General features: G+C 50.5%; 6 protein-coding genes across 6 annotated transcripts; 4 read left to right on the top strand and 2 right to left on the bottom strand.

The window, feature by feature from the left end:
• Positions 1–958: 958 nt before the first annotated feature.
• Positions 959–6,627, bottom strand: VTN00DRAFT_5505 (uncharacterized protein; the record flags this gene model as incomplete). The annotated part of the gene is made up of 5 exons (XM_069432044.1): positions 959–1,398; positions 1,461–1,605; positions 1,664–3,583; positions 3,637–6,196; positions 6,251–6,627. 5 exons carry the CDS (start codon positions 6,625–6,627, stop codon positions 959–961), a joined length of 5,442 nt encoding a protein of 1,813 aa, XP_069287942.1.
• Positions 6,628–6,685: 58 nt separating this feature from the next.
• Positions 6,686–10,555, top strand: VTN00DRAFT_5506 (uncharacterized protein; the record flags this gene model as incomplete). Its single annotated transcript, XM_069432045.1, has 5 exons — positions 6,686–6,727; positions 6,793–6,912; positions 6,971–8,261; positions 8,307–9,445; positions 9,506–10,555. The coding sequence occupies 5 exons, from the start codon at positions 6,686–6,688 to the stop codon at positions 10,553–10,555; spliced, it is 3,642 nt and encodes a 1,213-aa protein (XP_069287943.1).
• Positions 10,556–11,736: 1,181 nt separating this feature from the next.
• On the bottom strand, positions 11,737–13,536 carry VTN00DRAFT_5507 (uncharacterized protein; the record flags this gene model as incomplete). The annotated part of the gene is made up of 4 exons (XM_069432046.1): positions 11,737–12,626; positions 12,677–13,086; positions 13,138–13,392; positions 13,442–13,536. The coding sequence occupies 4 exons, from the start codon at positions 13,534–13,536 to the stop codon at positions 11,737–11,739; spliced, it is 1,650 nt and encodes a 549-aa protein (XP_069287944.1).
• Positions 13,537–13,716: 180 nt separating this feature from the next.
• On the top strand, positions 13,717–14,076 carry VTN00DRAFT_5508 (uncharacterized protein; the record flags this gene model as incomplete). Its single annotated transcript, XM_069432047.1, has 1 exon — positions 13,717–14,076. One exon carries the CDS (start codon positions 13,717–13,719, stop codon positions 14,074–14,076), a length of 360 nt encoding a protein of 119 aa, XP_069287945.1.
• Positions 14,077–16,784: 2,708 nt separating this feature from the next.
• Positions 16,785–17,361, top strand: VTN00DRAFT_5509 (uncharacterized protein; the record flags this gene model as incomplete). The annotated part of the gene is made up of 3 exons (XM_069432048.1): positions 16,785–16,842; positions 16,920–17,236; positions 17,305–17,361. 3 exons carry the CDS (start codon positions 16,785–16,787, stop codon positions 17,359–17,361), a joined length of 432 nt encoding a protein of 143 aa, XP_069287946.1.
• A 1,567-nt stretch (positions 17,362–18,928) lies between these two features.
• VTN00DRAFT_5510 (uncharacterized protein) lies at positions 18,929–20,050 on the top strand (the record flags this gene model as incomplete). Its single annotated transcript, XM_069432050.1, has 1 exon — positions 18,929–20,050. One exon carries the CDS (start codon positions 18,929–18,931, stop codon positions 20,048–20,050), a length of 1,122 nt encoding a protein of 373 aa, XP_069287947.1.
• Positions 20,051–20,220: the final 170 nt, after the last annotated feature.

Consider the following 20,220-nt stretch of genomic DNA (forward strand, 5'->3'; position numbering starts at 1 on the left):
CCATGGGGATTAGGACCCCGTGGTCAACTCAAATAGCAATCTTGATAGTAACATTGCTAGTAACGGCCTATTCATCTATCTCTTTCTCTTGCTTTCTGTCCTCAAGATAAACCCAACGAGCCTCCGCCTAAGAAGTCTTAGGTCCGCTGTTACACTAGACAAGGACCTAGGCAAGGACCTAGGCAATGATCTAGGTGAGTATCTAGGCGAGTATCTAGGCAAGCATAGTATCTATAGAAGTAGTAAGAGCTCTAATGTTTAGTAATAGATTATATGATAAATTATAAATGAGAGATCTGCAGTAGTATAGCATATTGGCTGCTGAGTAGAACTGCTGCTATCTACTACTTTAAGTCTAAGCAAGCATAGCAAGCAGTTAAAGGCTCATAAATACTACTACTACTACTAGGAAATAGGCAGTGCTCCGCAGGACTTAGTGCCATTTATGCACTAGGAGGTATTTTATAGTTGTAGGAATATGGATGTTTCCGTTTCGCCCACTAATAGGGCTATGATCAGAAAGAGACCTGTATATTTTATCTTTCAAGGTCCTCGGTTCACCTCCTAGTATAGTTAGTAACAGGGTGTCTCTGCCAAGTAAAGTAAGCGGCGTTGACGATGGCAAAGTCAGAATCCCAGCATAACATGGCTAGGGAACGCCAAAAATACAAATAACTACCTACCTACTGTCTAGTGAAGGAATTGCACTACCTTCTATATTTTGAAGTCCAAAACTACATAAAAACTTCAATATATGTTCATTTCACTATTTAAACAAAAGACACTGACCGCGAAAACAGCAAAGAAAAAGCTTTTTTGGAAGAAACCTATCCAGAGACCACGGACACTTGGGACGCCTGAAAATGCAGATAGACAGACATTGAAAGGACATAGACATGAAGGAATAAATCAAATAGACAAGAAGAAAAGAGAGGAATCCACACATTCAACATTTCCATCAAGTCAACATATCATCCAACTTCTCACCAAGAACTTCCTCAATCATAAACACCCACTTGCGCACCTCCTTCTCGACATTCTCGTCCTCGTCCTCCATCAGCTCGCTGATGTACGGCAGCATCTCCGGCAGCAGCGCGAGCCACTCCTCACCCAGGCGCTCCGTGAGGGACTGCTCGGCCTTGAGGGCAGCGAAGCGCGTGTGCGGGCTGTCGCCTCCCGCGGTGGCAGACTTGCCGGTGGAGGGGCGAAGGAACTTCATGATCGCAGTGTTGAGCTCCTTGTGGTTGTCGGGGGAGTCGGCGGCCACGGCGAGTTCGGTGATGGCGGGGATGGCCTCAGATATGACGAGGGATGCGGTGGAGGAGTTGGTGGCGTGGGAGAGTTGGGAGATCAGGGGAGTTGAGATTGCGGCGAGGTGAGATGGGGATTGCCAGAATTCTGAGGCAAACCGAGTTAGCTTGCTTGTTTAGAGGCCACAGGCATGAAAGAGAATTACTCACCATCTTGGTCATATTCAAATGAATTACGGAGCATGCGGACGGCGGCCAACCACAGGTCTTTCGAGTCCTTGTCGGTCGGGCTAGCCTTTCCGAGGACTTCGACAACGTTTTCGATAACATAGCTTGCGTAGCCGGTAACGATGGACTAGAGAGTTGTCAGAAATTTTTGCACAAGTTTCTAATGCTGCATCATCATCACGTACCTTGAGAGTGCCAAAGAAGTGCTGCAGGAACTTGTAGAAGGTTGTAAGACGCATGATCCTTTCCAAGGAGTCCTTCTTTGGCAGGCCAGTCGTTGCCCATTCGGTGAGTTTGACGAACAGTGGACGGAAGGTGGTGTCGTTGAGCTTGTAAATCATCTTGATTGCAACTTCATTAACGGTGTCCTCAACCTCCTCGATGTCAGAAGACTCGTAGTTCGAGCCAGCTTCCTTTGAAACTTGCTCCCGACGTAGATCGAATGCTTTGTACAGAAGGTTCGACAGAATTCCGACATTCTTCACAGTAGAGGACTTCGGGTGCTTCTCGATAGCGAGACGAATGACATCAAGGGCTTCCTTCGCTGCTACAGGGCCTGCCGCCACAGCGTAGTGCCAGTTGCGCTCAATGGCACCGAAGCTCTCCTTAACGTCAACCTTCCTTGCCATGAGCTTCAATGCTTCTCGACGGCTGTCGTCACTTTCTTCGGAGACATCAGCACCCGCAGATTTGAAGGCGAGCCGCAAAACGCTGTCGAGATGGCTCGATGATATCATGAACGGAACCTGAACGAAAAGTGCTGAGAACAATGAGAACACAGCATCGTGCAGTCTTCCGTTATGCTTGCCATCCTCGAGGCTTAGCTCAAGCAAGGCCAACGACCGACGCAATGCTTCTGGAAGCGAAGGAATGATTGCTTGCCCAAGTACCTCGGCCATCGAAGCCAGACACAACACTCCCATGACACGAATACGGTCGTCTTCCTGACCAATACATGCTTCGCTGGCAATAGTCTTGGAAGCAAGCACAACCTTCGACGGATCCTTGCGGCCATACTTGTCGGCTATGCGATCAATACAAGCAACGGCGGCATGCTTGAGAAGGATGTCGGGGGCCGACTCGACGATGCGCACCAAGGTAGAGAGGAAATCCAGAATCCTGTGTTGAGATGCACTGTCTCGTTCGGGGTCTCCACGCAGGCGGGTCTCCAACAACCGGAGGACTTTACGCCGAAGCTCATCATTTGGTCGCTGGAGTAGTACCTCCACGGTGTCGATGAAGTCAACGAGCGACAGTGTTCCGAACAGCGAGCCAAGAACTTCACCACATGCCTGGCTGATAGTCTTGGTACTCTGTACAGCATCCCCTATCGTCAAGACCTGTTCCAGAATATGCGAGAAGAGAGCGCGAATTTGAGCGGATGCCTCCTCATCTCCGGATGCGAATGTTTTCGACATCTTCGACCCGAGTGACGAAGTCTTCAAGATGTGGGCCAGAGCCTGCAACAAGTCTACTGCTACCCTCTGAGGATCACGTCCATCCTCACCACCGACTCCGAGGAGAACTTGAGATATACCAGGCTTTGGTTTTTGAGAGTCGCTGACCAATTCCAGGTATTTTCCGTACGTAATAAGTTGCAGCTCTGGTCCAACATTGGACACGAGACCGGTCATTAGGATCGAAACATCCTTATCCAAAGAATACCGGTTGGCAAGCATCGCGAGAACAGCGAACAAGAAGTCCTGGGTACCAAGCTTTGTGATAAGAGCCTGGAAAAGTCGAAGACGGCGATGGGACGGGATATGTTCAAAGGCAGCAGTGAAGCTGAGAAGCAGCTCTGACGTTCCAGAAACGACATCGCGCTTTTGGTTGCGTAGCGATTGAACGAGTACTGGAACGACTTGATCAATCGTCTGGTCAATTACATGGACAGAGTACTCATCATCCTTCCTGAGGACGTTTGATCCCATGAAGGTGAATATCGGCATGACGCTATGCAGCACCAACTCTGGTGCAATGACAGCAAGTCCTGCCACAAGAAGAAGGGCAGTATTCTGCACCTGGGGACTCTCCGTGGTGCGAACGCAATCCACGACCAGATCTGCCCGGATTACTGAAATGTCGAACAGAGGCTTGGAGACAGTCTATTGAACCCGTTAGTTGAACAGCCTGTATGGCGCCTTTCATAGAAACATACCTTCGACTTGTTAACAATAGCAAGCAAACTGCCCAATGCAAGGCTCAGGAGGTAGCTCATTCCAGACTGGACCTGAGACTTGAAATGATGAAGAGCCGCAAGAGTTTGGAACAATCCAGGGGTCAGTTCAGGGTGGTTCTCGGGAGAGGAACTGTCCACAAGCTCCAAAACAAAAGTCATCTTCGACATAATCTGACTCATCTCAGAGTCATCCCTGATGCTCATCGCGACCATGTTATTCTGGCTTGTGCGTCGTCTCTTCGGCGCCGGAGCCTGAGTCTCTATATTGTTGATCGTGGCCGGAATCTCGTTGATGAAGTGCTGGAGGATAGGTCCCGACAGTTCTACACCGCGAAGGACATTACGGAAGTGGCTTTCCAGTGAATCTTCATCGTCTGAGGCGCCAAGAGAAGCCTTCAGAAGTATCTCCGATGCAGAAAGTTGTCTCTCCTCTCCAAGAGCAGCCCAGATATCCTTCATGCGGTTAAACACTGCAGCAATAAATGATGGCCTCAGAGAGTCTGAGCCAGTGTTCACCATCGACACCAAAATGTCGATCGCGTCCTTCTCCTTAGGGGAAACGATCGCAACAATCTGCTGCTCCAGTTCGGAACCGGAGACATGTTCCTTCTCGGAGATCTCCTCGACTTGCTTCTGGCTGAGCGTTCGCCAAGCATCCAGGAGAGGTTGAAGTTCCTTCGTACGAGTCGTTCCACTGATTCTGTCAATGCGATTGAGAAGCTTCAAGAGGCGCAGTTTAACCGCAAAGAGTGGCGTTTGAACCACATGGGAGCATAGGAACGAGAAAAGGCTGAGCCGAAGAGACTTCTTAATCTCAGCCGCGTCTGAAGTGTTCTCGCCCACTGCAGAGCCTTTCAAAGCAGCCTCAAACACTCTGGTTACATAACTAGGGTCCAAAACATATTCTTCCAGTCCAGGAAGCAGGATGCGCTCGATTATCTTCTGTACATCACGACTGGAAAGCCATTGGATCTTGCTCGACCGTTTGTCCTGTCCATAGAGAGTGTCATGCGCCCAGGGATTCCCTGCGTCACCGTCGTTCTTCTTGTTTTTCTTATATAAGTTGCCAACCACAGCAGCAAGGTTCGTTGTCTCACGACGAATCCTCTCTGACGGATCTGAGAGTGCTGCAAGCAGGTAAGGGAGGAGGGCTTGAATATCGAGGCCGGTACCAGAGTTGGACGAGAGACAAGAAGCCACAGTGTGAATCGCGGCGACTCTGGCGCTGATTGGGTAGGGGCCGGAAAATACTCTGATGAAGAAAGATAGGAACTGGGGTTTCTTCGCGGCATCGACCTTGCCTAATACGGGCAAGTTGGTGAAAGTGTCCTGTTTTTCTTGAGAAGTAGTCGTCAACGCGAATGCTTTCACAAGCCTGTCAAACACGGCCGGCAGTTGACCAGTGAGGAAAGAGGATCCATTCAAACCCTCGCCTGTCAAGGATTCGATAGCCTTGGGGAAAGCATCGGTCTCTTCTTTGTCTTCCTCATCAGCATTTTCCATCTTGACATCTTCGATAGCTGGGCGTGCGGGTTCTTTGTCAATGACCGTCTGCAAACTGTATTCCAGGCTCGAAACATCAATAGACGAGTCGGCAATGGCCGTTTGCAGAAGGGGTCGAAGAGACTCAGACTCGTTAACTTGCTGGATGAGCTCTGAAATACGCGTTTGAACGTCCAAAGGAACTTCGCCTCGCTGGTGAGCCCCGCTCGCCGACTGAAGGACCATAGCAATGGCCTTGCTTGTCTGGGTCGCATCCAGGATGCCCTTCTCGAAGATGCGAGATACGAAGTTCAAGCGTGCCAAGTCCTTTTGCTTCTCAAGATCCTCGACACACCCAGAGATAACGCCAAGAAGCAGCTGAGACGCTGGATATTGCGTCGATATTTCCGAGCATTTGTCGATAGCATCGTCCAGCCGAATGATGGCCTTCACAACCTTTTTGGGCAGCTTAAGGTCGCTTTTCTGTTGTGCGAGAACGGACAAGCAGATTAATCCACAATTTATCGTCTCTTGGCTCCATGACCCTACCACGGCCTCCATCAGACCATCGAGCACCCTATCCTCAAGCGCGGCCTTTTGTGCTAAGACGACGGATAGCATATAGCAGCCGATAACCAGCTCTGGGACCTTTCTCATGGCGAAACCGTCATTAAGGACTGGAAGGAAGCGCAGCAAGATATCTTCGTGTTTCTGCTTTTCAACCTCCCTGCGGCCCGAGCGGGCGTTGTCCAGCATGCCCGCGACGGCTTCTGTCATGATCCCCGCCCAGAAAGACAGGAGGCCATGGTGATGCGCCTGCTGTCTGCTTACTTGAAGCACATAGTTATTAATTGCGGAACAGAACGACTGGTTTGTCGTCGCGCTGTGCACAAGCGGATGGCGAGGCGGGTTAACCAGGCTTCGCTTATACGGAGCGAGAACCTTGAACGTCGGAGCAAGGTTCTCTGGCAGTATCGACAGCAGATTCAGGAAGAGAGGGGTCGTGTGATAAGGCAGGAAGGTCAGTAGGAGGAAGGATGTGTTATACTCATGGACCCTACACGGTCGTTAGCAGCAAATTCCATCGCCGGGACGGAGGGTGCTGCCGTACCGAAAACGCCTGACAAGCCAGTCAACAGCTTTGACAGCCGGGCTGAGTAGCAGTCTTCCTCCAACAAGCGCAAGGAATGCCTCCAGAACTGCGTCCAGTTCCTTGTTTTGAGCAGCCGTCATCTGAGTTCGATCCTCAACCTTGCTCTGCTCGCTGAAGATGGTGCGCGCAAAGTCGGCGAATCTTGCGTCCAGAAGACACAATTCCTGGAATCCTTCGTAGCATATCTGATAAATCGTATCGAAGTCCTGGGAACCAGCGATTTTCTTGTCAAATATCAACGACTGGGAGTGCGCGATCTTTTGCGCCTTGAGATCAAGCGGGTTCGTCGAGTTTGCCGCAATCTGCGACAACTGCGCGGCGAGCGAGGAAGCCATGTTGACGGATGGTAACAATTTTCGACTCAATAATAAAACTCCATCGTCCGACCACGAGATGCGCCGAAAAGTCACCAAGACTCTCCTCGTTCACAGCGAGGTGGGTTTGATCTGGCGGACGGACTTTGAAGCGTTGAAGATCCAAAAAATTGCGGACCCGGGAAGGAAGTTTTTCCCGAGCCCGCGGAGCTCTGGTGGAGCAGCCAGAGCAAGTGCACGCGGCGGGCCTCCAAACGGCCAGCTTCATGCCTCACCGCGAGGAGCATGGATCCCACTGGCTCCGAGGTCAGTGTTCTCTTTTCTATACATTATTTGTTATATGCATTGTCTAACGACTATACAGGGGAAGAAGCCCATCCCGAAATTCACCAGCTTCAAGCCGAAACCCGCGCCGCATCCCGAACGCGACCGCTCTCGTGAACGCCGCAGTCGCGAGTCGCCGGTCCATGCTGAGCGCGATGAGAAGTCGAGACATAGACACAGGCATAGAAGTCATCGCGACCGTTCCCGGTCCAGAGATCGCAGTAGAGAACGGGATAGACATCGTCATGTGCACGCCAAGGACGATTACAGTCGTCCAAGCGAGCGCCACGATGTCGCATCGCGACCTAAGGCCGTCGTGAAGCACGAGGAAGGAGTTCCGGATCTGTTTGTCGTGGATCGCAAGGGCGACCCATTCAATGTTCAGTACGGCACACCTCACCGATACAGTATTCCGCAGTATCAACGAACCGGCCGTGGAAGCGTTCTGGGACTCCCGTCGAGCTACAAGATCGACCGTGATGCTAGCGATGGAGCGGCATTGATTATAAGGACGGACTCTTGGCGCGCTGACGGTACAAGAATTAAAAGCAAGAGCATACTCTCGAAGTTGAACAGACAGGGGACCAGAATTCTCCGGGTACGGCGGGAGGCAGGCCCAGACACGGACGATGCAGCGAGAGATTTCTTACCGTTGGACTCTGACGGCAGCCGCAAACGGAGGAAAATTTTGGGCGGGTTATCCCTTGGTGACTCCGAATCGGACGAGGACAAATATGCCTACCGATCAATTGAAGGCAAGGCAAAGCCTGACCGAGATCTGCCAGGTGATTTGGAAGTCGCATCAGAGACGGACGTGAGCGGAGATGAAGGTGGCCGGATTGACCTAGATGAGGAAGTAAAACAACGGAATGTTGAACTCTCTCGACGAGTGGAAGAGCGTCCTGACGATATTGATGCATGGGTTCAGTTGATCGACCACCAGGATGTACTCGTTACAAGCGCTCAAGCTGATAATCGCCGTCTTACTTACGCCGAGATGAGGAGCTTAGCTGATATAAAGCTCTCGTTATATGACAAAGCGCTGAAGAGAGTCGGTCCGAATGCTTCCAAAGACCGCCTTCTGTTGGGGTTCTTAGAGGAGGGAGCGAAAGTGTGGGATACAAAGAAGCTTGCAGACCAGTGGCACGCTATATTGAAAGCAAATTCTCATTATATCAGCCTCTGGGTCAGATATCTGGATTTCAGACAAACCGAGTTCCTTGACTTCACCTATGAACGGTGTAGAGCCACTTTTCTCGAATGCATGAAGCTCAATGCGTCAAGTCCGGATGGTCCTGAGAAACCGAGAATCCAGACGTACCTGTTTCTCCGTATGACTCTTTTCATGCGGGAAGCTGGTTTTTTGGAGCACGCAGTGGCTCTCTGGCAGGCGATTCTAGAATTTGTCTTCTTCCGACCTGACAGCTTGAACAGAAGCGATGGTCTGAGCAGAGCCCTCTCATCTTTTAGAGAGTTCTGGGAGTCAGAAGTAGCCCGTATAGGAGAAGTGGGTGCAAAAGGTTGGAAAAGCGGTAGCAATGCAGCTGTAGAGCCTCGATCTACCATGTCAGAAGCTCGAGTCAACCTAGCTTCGATCTTCCCTTCGTGGCTGCAATGCGAGAAGAACCGGGAAATTGATTCTCGTCTTCCAGCTCGCGCCCTCGATGAGGTGGAGGATATCGACCCTTATCGCGTCGTTCTTTTTGAAGATATTGAGGATATTCTCGCGCTCTTCTGGGGACTGAGCTCAACAGATATACTTGTTGATGGCTTTCTTTGCTTCTGTCGTCTGCCTTCTCTATCATCCCATGTCAATTCAGAAACCACCAGGTACTGGTGTGGTGACTCTTTTCTACGAAACGAGTTGATGGAAGTTCCTGACTCTGCTTTTGCTGAATGGTTCCTTAACACCCGTTCTGAAGCCCGAGATGCAGCGATATCACCTGGCTCTTTTCCACAGAATAACTTTATCCACACATTAGACACGTTGTTCACAGATGAGAATTCTTGGTTCTCCTCTCTTAAGCTGTGGAAAGAGACAGCTTTCAATGGCGGTACTAGTCTTGATCCTGGCTGGGTCCGCCGGACACTTCGAAGTCTGGTCGATATCAGCCCCGCGAACGATGACCTGACCGAGCTGTCTCTGGCAGTTGAGTTCGTCTGCAATGTAAAGGAGGCAAAGAAATACGCAAAGTCACTGCTCAAGCGGCGATCGTCGAATCTTCGTCTCTACAACGTCTATGCGCTCATGGAATGTCGATCTGGAAACAATGCCGCGGCAGACAAGGTCTGGACAACCACTCTTTCTATGGGCAAGAGCTTTACAGATAGGGACAGGCTTGATTGTGCCCTTCTTTGGCGTACATGGCTCTGGGAATCGTTGACGACTCAAGACGTGAACACGGCTATTCGATTACTCATAGCTGTTCCCCAGAACAACGTTGATCTCACGTCTTTACCGGATGCATCGAACCGAATAACTGTCAGTCCGGCTGAGTTTCTAAAGACTCAGAGGGTATGTACTTTTAAATCGACATCTCCGCAAAGAAAAAGCACTGACAGAATTGCCCTGCAGTTCCTAGCTGAAGCACAAGAACACGCCCTCACGGTTCAAAAGGCGAACGTATTCGTAGCTTATACGGAGTGTCTGGCCCTGCTCTTCTATCTCACCCGTCCCACTGATCTGGATGATGCAGTAGAAGTATACAAGACTGCTCTTGAACGATTGAGCAGGATGCCATCACAATCCAAAACCTTCGTCTCATTCACGACCGAACTCCTGTACCAGGCCGGATCCGAACTCCTCTACCACCACGCCATCAGAAGCAGAGCATACAAGCCATCACGGATCCGCGCCTTCTTAGCAGAGAGCATCTCCCTCTTCCCACACAACACCATGTTCCTCTCCCTCTTCGCGTGGAACGAGTCTCGATTCCGCATCGACGACCGCGTCAGGGACGTCATGCGGGATATCACCGCCACCACCACCGCACACAGACAAAACCGACACGACCATCATCATCAACCCGTTCCGGTGACATCCCACCTCTTCTCCATCTACACGGAACTCCACCGCCCTGTCTTCTCCGGCTCGACGCTCCACTCCGTCCGAGCCGCCTTCGAGAAAGCCATCGGCCACCCAGCACTATCTAAATCCGACGCCAACAGTAACGACCGCACCAACGACGCTAACAACTGGAATATGAACCGCTCCAACCTCTCCCTCTGGAAACTTTACATCCTCTTCGAACTCTCCCACAACGAGATCAACCGCGCTAAGGAGATCTTTTACCGCGGCATGCGCGCCTGCCCCTGGTCCAAGGGCCTCGTCATGCTCGCGTTCAGCCATCTGAGCGCGGACGCTGTCGGCGATAGACCGCGGACCGGCGACGGGATGGGCTTCGAGGAGCTACGCCGCGTGTACCGCGTGCTGATAGAGAAGGAGTTGCGGGTACACGTGGATATCGAGGGTGCGTTGGAGGAGGTAGAGGAGAGGATGATGATAGAGCGGAGGAGAGGTGGTAGTCAGGAGGGACCCGGTGGGAGAGGGGAGACTGTGAGGGGACCGATAAATATGCCCGAGGATGCGGATAGTGGGGATGAGAGAGACGAGCGGATGGGATGAGATGAGACGAGCGACGAAATGACCAACAATGTATTGATTAATGGAGGCTCTTGTAATTTTTTTTTCCTTCTTCTTTTTTTCTTCTCGGTTTCTTGGAAACTTGGTTTTACGACGGTTTTTGCAGGATGTGTAATTAGGATCATATCATTACCTGCCTAGTTCAGGAACTGTCTAGCTAAGTAGACACCTTGTTAGCATGCAGTTATATATATATATATATATACCAACTCCAACCTCCAGAAATTGGAAACTTCCCTATCAACCCCAACGCACCAACGATCCCACTTCTGCCCCAAGGGGACATAACGAGGAAATTGATGAGAAGAATATCAATTCAGGCTGGTACACACTTTGGTCGGGAACCAATAGAAGCTCTGGATTTGATCGAGTGCCTATATATATCGAAGAATACTATGACTATGAGAGTGAATAGGGAAGGAATCTAATTGACAGCACAAATTCAAGCCCAAATTTACAGATAACCAAGTCCCCCTTTTTTTGAGACGCTCTAGAATGCTCCGGAAGCCACAGCTAATCCTTTTAATCTCAATGCTGCAGGTTTCAACCTACCCGAGACCTTTTGAATCTTTATATATAAAGAGATCAGTATCCTGCTTTGACTGAGGTCACCGAACCCTTCCGGATCCGTGCAGATGAGACCGGCCACGGTAGCAGCCCTGTGCTGAAGGGAGTAATTCCGGTTGGTCCGAGACCGCCGAATTCTACACATGGACTTAAATTCAGACAAACCTTGATGATAATATTCTCTTTCCCTTTAGATTAACTGCATACTTAGATGTTAACGGCCCATAATAGAGTTGGATTAGTGAAAGTGGATACAGTTCTATCTACCTATCGCAGTATCGACAATCATAAATACACAACGCTAAATAAAACAAACGCATCAGAAATGACAGGATAAATCCAACATCCGTACATGCATGCATTTACACATACACACCACCCAATTCTGTCAAAAATGGAGACGGTCCATGAAAACAAAGTTGATGCTAGCACAGACGATTCACTCGCTCAGAAAGGAGGCACTAAGCTACATACATATATGCTTGCTAGGTACACAAATGTGACAAGATAGATGGGACTTTGAAAAGAGTCGTGCATCATTCATAACAGGACGGTTTGAAATGTATCCAAACAAACATCTCAACACAAGCCTCAGCTCAGAAATGCTCCTTCCAAAACTTGAATTTGACTTCTTTCGTCGAAGCCTCCTTGGCAGCGTTCTTGATCTGTCTCGCAGCGACGTTAGGACCGCAGAAGTACACTCCAACCTCCGTGGTGAGCGTTCCCTCGAGACCAGACATGTACGTCTGATCCATGAGACCGTTGCGCAGGGTGGTAAAGAGACGCTTGAAGTCAGGACGGCCGAAATTGGTACGGCTCTTGAGCTCCGTCAGGGGGTCAACGTCAGTCCCGACGGAGTTCAGGTAGATGTTAGCTGCGGTGTTCTGGTCGAGACGCTGTGTCAGGTAAGTGTGGATACGCAGGAATTCAGGGCCGCCCTGGGTCGTAGCCGTGGAGGCGGACTGTGCCTCAAGCGAGGAGAGTAGAGCCTGGAACCACTCAAACGAGCTGGTGTCCTTACAGATCCAGATGAATTCGACCCGGCGCAGCCGCTTCGGCGGGTTGGGGCTCGCGCGCAGGTGCCAGATGTTCTTCAGAATAGAAGCCCACGGCGTCACACCAATACCGGTGCCGATCAGGATTGCAATTTCGTTGTCGAAGACATCCTCGGCGGGTGCTCCGTAGGGACCGTCAATGCGAAGTCGAGGCATCTTCTGCCCGTTCTGCATGGCGATTTCATACATGCCCATGGGGTCAAGGCCCTCTAGGTCCTTCGCCTGGGCCGGACCGCAACCTAGAGCATCACCAAGTGCGCGGGTAAAGTCACCGACTTGACGCACATGGACACTGATATACGGATCGAAGGGACAGGACGTAATGGTGAAAGGATGCCATTGCGTGTTCGAGACCTCTGGGACTTGGAGGAAGAGCCATTGGCCAGCTTTGTACTTCATGCTGGGCTTACGAAACTGGATCTCCATCGCATCTGCAGCGCTGTTAGAGATAAAACGAACAAAATAGTATTGGATCACATACCGTAGGGATGACGGATGACCTTAGTGATCTCCGTCTCACGCCGTGCTCGTACTTCACGGTAAAGTCTCTCGAACAGGTAAAACGCACCACCCCAGAGCTCCCATCTCCAGCCTTCATAACCAAGACAATGATCCCAAAAGTCCTTGCCAGCGAACGGTGAAAATGGCTGTGCGGTGTCCCGAACAAAACATCCGGTCGCATGAGTGTAGAGAGCCAGCATGAATGGAACGAACAGGTGATGGGTGTACCAGAAAGTCTCAAATGACTGCTGTCGGATTCTGTGGTGTGCTGTCGTATACATGAGCAGCATGCAAAATAGCATGACATGACCAGTAATACCACCAGCCTGGGTATAGTGGATCTGGATAGCTGTCACTGGACGAACCTGAGTCTTTTCGACATTGAAAAAGCTATACACAGTTAGAGACCTCCATCCCCTTGAGAGCCAGTTCTAAACTTACTTGACATAGTGGGCAGTGGTATGGACAATGGTGAAGAAAAGCATGGCGTAAGCCACCTGACGATGGAACCATATGGACTCGTCAAGCGGGAGCCATCGTATCTTCGGTCGGATATATCTCAACAAAGTCCTGCACATAGGCAGGAGGATAAGAGCACCATCAAATGACAGAACCAATCCTGCACCCCGCGAAATCCACACTGAGAATTTCAACTGGTTTAGAGCTGCCAATCTCGGATCTGTCGCCTGCTTCCACCTACAACAGTGTCAGCCACAGTGAAAATCGGGAGTCTGGAAACCCTTACCATCCCACAGCGAATAAAGCAATATGTGTGCCATAGAAAAGAAAATAGAAAAGAAGCTTTGATGGTGTGAAATAAGACTTCCACGAGCGCTCCATGACAAACCGTTCGAAAGAAAGTACGTGATCTGGGTATCGTATTAAAATGGTAGTATAGTCAGCCAGCGATGAAAGAACGTAAAGGCAACAAAAGATGCGCTCTTCGACGAAAAATCTCAATGCTGCAAGAACAAAAAGAGTCACCACTCCCAGAGAGCGACTTATGGCGATGGCCACAGAATGGAACGGTCGGGGCTGTCCGGCAAACCTGACGGCTTCCAAGACCAGCAGCGGAGAGAACCGTCAGTATTAAGCAGAGCACCTAAGACCATGCCCCAGAGGCAAAAGCGCCTCGGTTCTATCCGACCAAAACTTGTCCCAGCAGTTGTGAAAGAGTCTCGGGTACGTTCTCTCCGTCAATCCATCAATGTCGAACGGGAAGGCCCAGGGCCCACGATCTTCCCTTCAGCCCCTGGAGGCGAGGTAGCAAAGTATCCCGAATCAGTAGTGACCGGCCTCAATCCGACAGTCTGTCTGGATTTTGCCTCTTTTGTCATTCAAGCTGTAACGAAAATGGATCGAGGCCTTAAGCGACGATGAGAGCCAGGGGCACTATGTGCCTCAACTGCCCGATAACCCGTTTGAGAGTCGAGCGCTTCGCGGTGCGACGATGGGGAATTGAAGAAGAGGACACTTTCTCTCTTTGGAAACCTGGGGTCACTATCATGCGTCTTGTATTTTTCTGTTGCAAAAGTGTCGCAAGTGACAGTCTCTAACGCCCACCGTCAGAGACAACCTGGAAGCGATGCTTGGCAGGGAGACTGGTTCTGTTACCAATGTGGTCAAAAATGTGTGGGAAAGATTTATCAACTGTAGAATTAGGAGGACATTCCACGTATGTATCAAGGAAGAAATGTGGAGGTGTTGTGCAGGCAAGATAACGTGGGGTCTGCGGTGGTGCCTGTGGAAAACCGTTCGTCGCGCGCTCACTTGCAGGGGATGCCCATGGCGAGCCGTTCTGTTGGTGCACAAGATTGCCGACGTGAATAGATTCTTGGCTGTTAAGTGGCACAGCCTCAGTAAAGTGTGAATCTTCTCTGGCCTACAGATTTACAAGTGTCAAAGTGGTGTTTTTTTATCATTTCAGTGGCGCAGAGCGGTCTACCCAAGGGTGAGTTTAGGTTTATGTACGGAGCATGTCTTCGTAGTCTATCGTATCAAAGAGCCAACCACTTTAAGTGATAAGCTCGGCTGGAGTACGCTCATTTGAACCGGAAACCTATCCGAGAGTGACGGTGCTGATCAAGGCCCATTCCCAGCGACCCAAGACGCTTGCTAGATACCTTAGGTACCTAATTTACTACTATCGAGTCTCGAAAATCGTCCGATGTCAACTCGCGAGCTTCTCCAAACTGTATTTCAGGCAATCCGAATCCTTCGGCAATCTGGACTAGATCTAGCTTTTCCCCGTAGCGTCGAGGTGGAAGGACGAACCAGCGTGCTCAAGCTGGGTGGTGCAGGGTGGTTTAATCCAGGGATCCTGGGGAGAAATCAGAACGAGCTGTCAGATTGGCCAACCAGGGCTAAAAAAGGCTGTAGGTGCACAGAGCGGCTTCAAATAGCGCCTCGCCCCGCACGAGTTGCGAGAAGAAACTTCGCTTTTCCCCTGTAAAGTCATGCAGCTGCAGGGTCCACTATCGACCAGCCTATGGCAGGGATTCTGCAAGCGCTCGCCCATCACATGCTTGCGCCTTGTTGGGTAAGCTGTCCGCAAGCCCAGAGCGAAGACCTTTGTTTTTTTCTGCCAATAAAAATCTCATGTGGTCATCAGCATGCTCAGAACTCGATTCTGTCATCAAAAGTGAAGCTCGGCATAGGCGGCCAGACGTCCATACGAGGGAGTTAGGTTGTAGTTGCACTGGAGCCAGGCACCATCGGCAAGAGCAGCTTTAAAAGCACGCGACATGACGCCACAACGGCCACAACCATTGAATGAAGCTAAGTGCCATGATAACCGCGGCCTTGACTTGTCGTAACTCGTACAAAGGTGATCTGCCGTGCAGTGGTGTGGTTGGCATGGCCGGTAATTGTAATCACAGATCGCTCCAGAAGGGTTTTTGCGAGCTGCCGCCAAGGGCTATTCTCATAGAGCTCTGACGATCTCCACCTGATTTATCATATCACACGATGGCGTTGATGTTGCGAGTCTCCATGTTGCTCTGCTGGAGAGCGCGGTGCCTGACAAAGCATGCACGACCTTAATCAAGGCTGAGGTATCTCCCGCTCCATCCTGTGCAGTAGTACATCAACTGTCTGACACCGGTTTTCGAATATTCCGAGGGCTGGCATCGTCTCATGTTCTTGAAAGTGTTATGCGAAGGGGTAAGGCGGGGTGGGGTTGGCAGCTTCTGCAGGATGGAGAGTTAGCAAGTTAGCGATGATGCTTTAACGCTAACACGGATCTCATGCAATCTGATGCAGCTTGTCACAACCAGTCGAACACTAACTGCAACGAGTCCGTATCAACTCCCCTGCCCTACATCATCATTCGTTGCACCGTGTCTTGTCCAAGCGCCTATTTTAGGGCTGCGGATCGGCCCTCATGCTTGCCCCTGCCCACTCGCGAGGGGTCATCTGCTATTTCAGTTCTCCATGCAAGAATTCTGCGTAACCACTGGTCAGCGGTAGCTTTTGCTGCTGATGAGATCATTCCCTCATAGGCCGGGTGGGTAGATGGATTGGTCCAGAAACTGGTCGAGAATGAAATTGTAACTTAGAAGGTACTGTCCCGCGGCGGGCCTCGCTGCCGGTAGTTCATGCGATGCCGCTCCTGCTGCTCGGTCGGTGATGAACATTGTCCCAATCTCTCTTCTGCGACATCCTTTGGCATCTTGAAGGAACCATTGCTTCACAGGCATTCTGAATGTTCGATGCAAAAACCCTTTGACCCTGCTCGGTTATACTGATATATACAGTTTGATCTGCATGCTGGGTTTATGACTTGCGGCTACATGTGTCCAGTGTGCTACACCAACGGAATCTCTGGATACCATTTCTATAATTGACAGCAAACCCGCACTGTCTTGAACAAGAGCTGCTAGGCATATCCGGGTTTGATAGTAGGGGAAGGCAAGCGCTGCTGTGCGACAGCTTGCTGAGGCCTACAATTTGGACAGCAATCTCGTGCGCGCCTCCTTTGCTGGACGAAGAGACATTCACTTCTACACCCAACTCTTACTTCTCGTTCTGGTCAACGACATACTTTTTTTATTTTCTTAATTACTGCGGACACATCAACTGTTGTCGACATGGGTAGACTAATTAAAAACCACTGGGCACGCCTGATCGTCCTGACCGCTGCAGCATGTACGTCCCTTTTCATAGTGTCTTGCGAATTTACCCATACACGACTCAACTTACTAACTTGAAATCTCCACCAACAGATCAAGTCGGTGCCGGCGTCCACGGTTTCTTCTGGCCGAAGGTCTTCTGGGACTTCTTGACTAAGAACCTCAACGGTGCTGTCACACCTGTTCCGGTCTTGCAAATACTCAACGTCATATTTGGCCTCATAGGCCTTGCGTGGGAATGGCCGCTGAAGCCTCTCGCCGGGACCTTTCCCCATCGCAGCATCGAAATCCGGCTGTTGGTATATCCCCTGAGTGCTCTGGTGGCGGCCCTTCTCTATCAAGGGACCAACCCAGCGATTTATTACCTAGTCGGTATGGTCGTTTATTTTTGGGCGTACAGTGAGGGTGAGGTGAGTTGTTGAAACGCTTCCCTGAACCGACATGTCTCGGACCACAGCGGCTAAACTTTTCTCTACAGACCGTCTGCGCGGAGCCTTGGACGCTGCCAAAGCGACCTCGACCAGGGAAAGTTTAAGATCTAGTACGCATTAGATGAATTTATGACTGGTTCTTTTCATGTTTTCCTTTCTCTTTTCACTAAAGACTCCTTGTGAAGAGCTGTGTAAATAACTTTAAGAGGACTGGGAATGATAAAACCCGCCCTGAAATGACTGCAGGAGTTTCAATAGCAGTCATGCACCTAATATGTCTACATGTAGTAAAATACAAAAACATCATATTATTCTGAAGAAAGAACTGAACACGTCAGAAGGTAGGAACTGCACCTTCCCGAGACCTTTGAAGCCTCTTTATAAAGAAACCGGTATTTGGCTTTGACAGAGATCTCTGAGACTCCTGGATCCAGGCATATGAGACCCCTGCGGCGGACCTATGTAGTATATGGTCGTTCAGTTGGTCTAAGACCGCGGAATTCAACAGAATTAACATAAAGAATAGTCCAGCAGGCATAACGTCTACCAATTGTGGCAGTTACTATCTAAGTAATCATCAAAGCAGTTTTCAAACGCTGGGGATGGTCCTGACATATATGTCCTTACACAAAAAAACGTGCCTATTGTTGATGACAGTGTACTACATAAATAGATATCGAGGCCAGCCGTAATTGCTTCTGCTTTTTTTTTGTTGGTGAATCCTTGCAGACTTTCAGTTCTGGGTTTGGTCGCACTTTTCTCTGCTAACTTGAGAATTCGTGATCCATCTTTCACGATGCCTAGGGTGAAGTGAATGTGAAAATGGACAGATGTGCTGTTTCCCAAGAAAATGACTAGGTATATAAGGGGAGAACATTATACGAAAGTAAAATTAATTATGCAGATAATCGATTGTCAAGACCCTCCAACGTCCACCCCTCCAATCGAAGGAGGAATTGGAGTTTAACATGCAATAGATATGACATTTTGGTTTTAACTAGCATCCATCATCCAAGGCTTTTCCAGATCCTCCCAGTAGGTAGCCCAAGAGATACAGAGTTGGGTTCCAACGCCACAGTAGTATACACACGCTGATTCAGCCTATCACAGCTGTGGCGACTTTTTACCTCAAAAAGGCCCCGAAGAACCTCTAAGCACATTTTCCAATATTCCGAAATCTTCAACCCGCGTGACAAATCTTGCCTCTGGACACTCGACAGTCCCCTATTTCCCAATACAGACAGCTTATAGGGCTTAGGGCTACCCGCGCGTCTAGGCCCGCGCCTTAAATTGGGTCGGCTTTGGTGCCTGCAGATCGCCTGGAGGCGTTTTCGATGCCTGGCATCCTCCCCATGTTCTCGACTTGAGAACTCCTTGTCCGGCAGACCGCTAGCCAAGAGGCCAGTGGGAAGAAAATATTGTTACAATTTGATTGATGCGTCCTTGAGCATCATGAAGTTCTAATCTGTTTGGATAATAACGCATCTCTAGCAAGCTACACTTCTCCCAGCTCCGCTGCCCTGAGGCCAGACCTCGCGAGTAAGGTCTGCTACTACTAACATAGCTCTACCGCCTGGTTTGCGGGAGCCACTGATTCTATTCCACTGTCTCCCAGGAAGGGGATTGAAATCTTTTATTCCTGGACTCTCAGGCGTCCGCCGCACGCAGTCAATGCTCCCACCAGTTTCCTCCATTCCGGACCCGGCGCCTGCGGTCGATAAGACCGAGGATGATGTGCCGGTCAACAAGAAAACGAGCTTCAATGGCAGACTAAATCAATATCTCCATCAAGTATCGAAGAGCGAAGGGACTCGGAATGCCGAAGGCAAACCGCTCACCACCGCTAGCTCTCCATTAGAAGCGTTGAAGCGGAAGCTGGAGGTAGAAGATTCAGAGCCGGAAGGACGAGCAGTGCCACCTTCTCGTCCAACGACACGTGTCACACGCTCCCGCTCACGAGCAAGCCAATCGACCCAGTCGACAAGTCGATCATCATCATCCACCTCCTCTCCGACAAAGAAACGCCCTCCCCGTACCCGTACCTCTGCCAACAATAATGACCCCTCGTCCTCCCCACCCTCCCTCCTCCGCGACACCATCCCCCCGAACCTCATCCTCCTCCTCGTCGGCGTGAACCCAGGCCTCCTAACCGGCTCGACCGGCTACGCCTACGCGCACCCGTCGAACCTCTTCTGGAAACTGCTCCACTCGTCGGGGATCACCACGATCCGACACCCGCCCAGCGACACCTACCGCCTGCCAGAACTCTACAGCGTCGGGAACACGAACATCGTGGAGCGACCGACGCGGGACGCGAGCATGCTGAGCAAGGCCGAGATGGATGCCGGGGTGCCGGTGCTGGAGGCGAAGGTCGCGTCGCAGCGGCCCGAGGCGGTGTGTCTGGTCGGGAAGAGTATCTGGGAGGCCGTGTGGAGGGTGCGGAAGGGGCGGGCGATCAAGAAGGAGGAGTTCCGGTACGGGTGGCAGGATGAGAGTGAGAATATGGGGAAGGGGGATGGGTGGAAGGGGGCGCCAGTGTTTGTCGCTACCACGACGAGCGGGCTGGCGGCGGGGATGAGTATGGCTGAGAAGGAGGCGATATGGAATGAGTTGGGGCGGTGGGTTGTGAGGAGGAGAGAGGAGAGGAAGGCTGGAGCGGCTGTCCCTGCTCCCGCTCCCGCTCCTGCTCCTGCTGTTGCATCTAATCAGGCTGCTAATACTACGACGTCGGTAGATAACGTTGAAGTTACTGATAATCCAGCTTCAACAGCTCCCGCTTCTGCGATTTCATAAACACATCTCTCGAACCAACTATCAACTATATTTGTTGTATAGTACTGTACATGTACCAAGTATACCCCATGTACATAGATAGATTCAACCAGGAATCCACACAAAGATATAATATACTCAGTATAATTAATTACCTCTACCCTAACTTAATTGACACATTCATACAACGC

Source organism: Thermoascus crustaceus (genome assembly GCF_041956765.1).
Source record: "Thermoascus crustaceus strain CBS 181.67 unplaced genomic scaffold VTN00scaffold_3, whole genome shotgun sequence".
Lineage (NCBI taxonomy): Eukaryota > Fungi > Ascomycota > Eurotiomycetes > Eurotiales > Thermoascaceae > Thermoascus > Thermoascus crustaceus.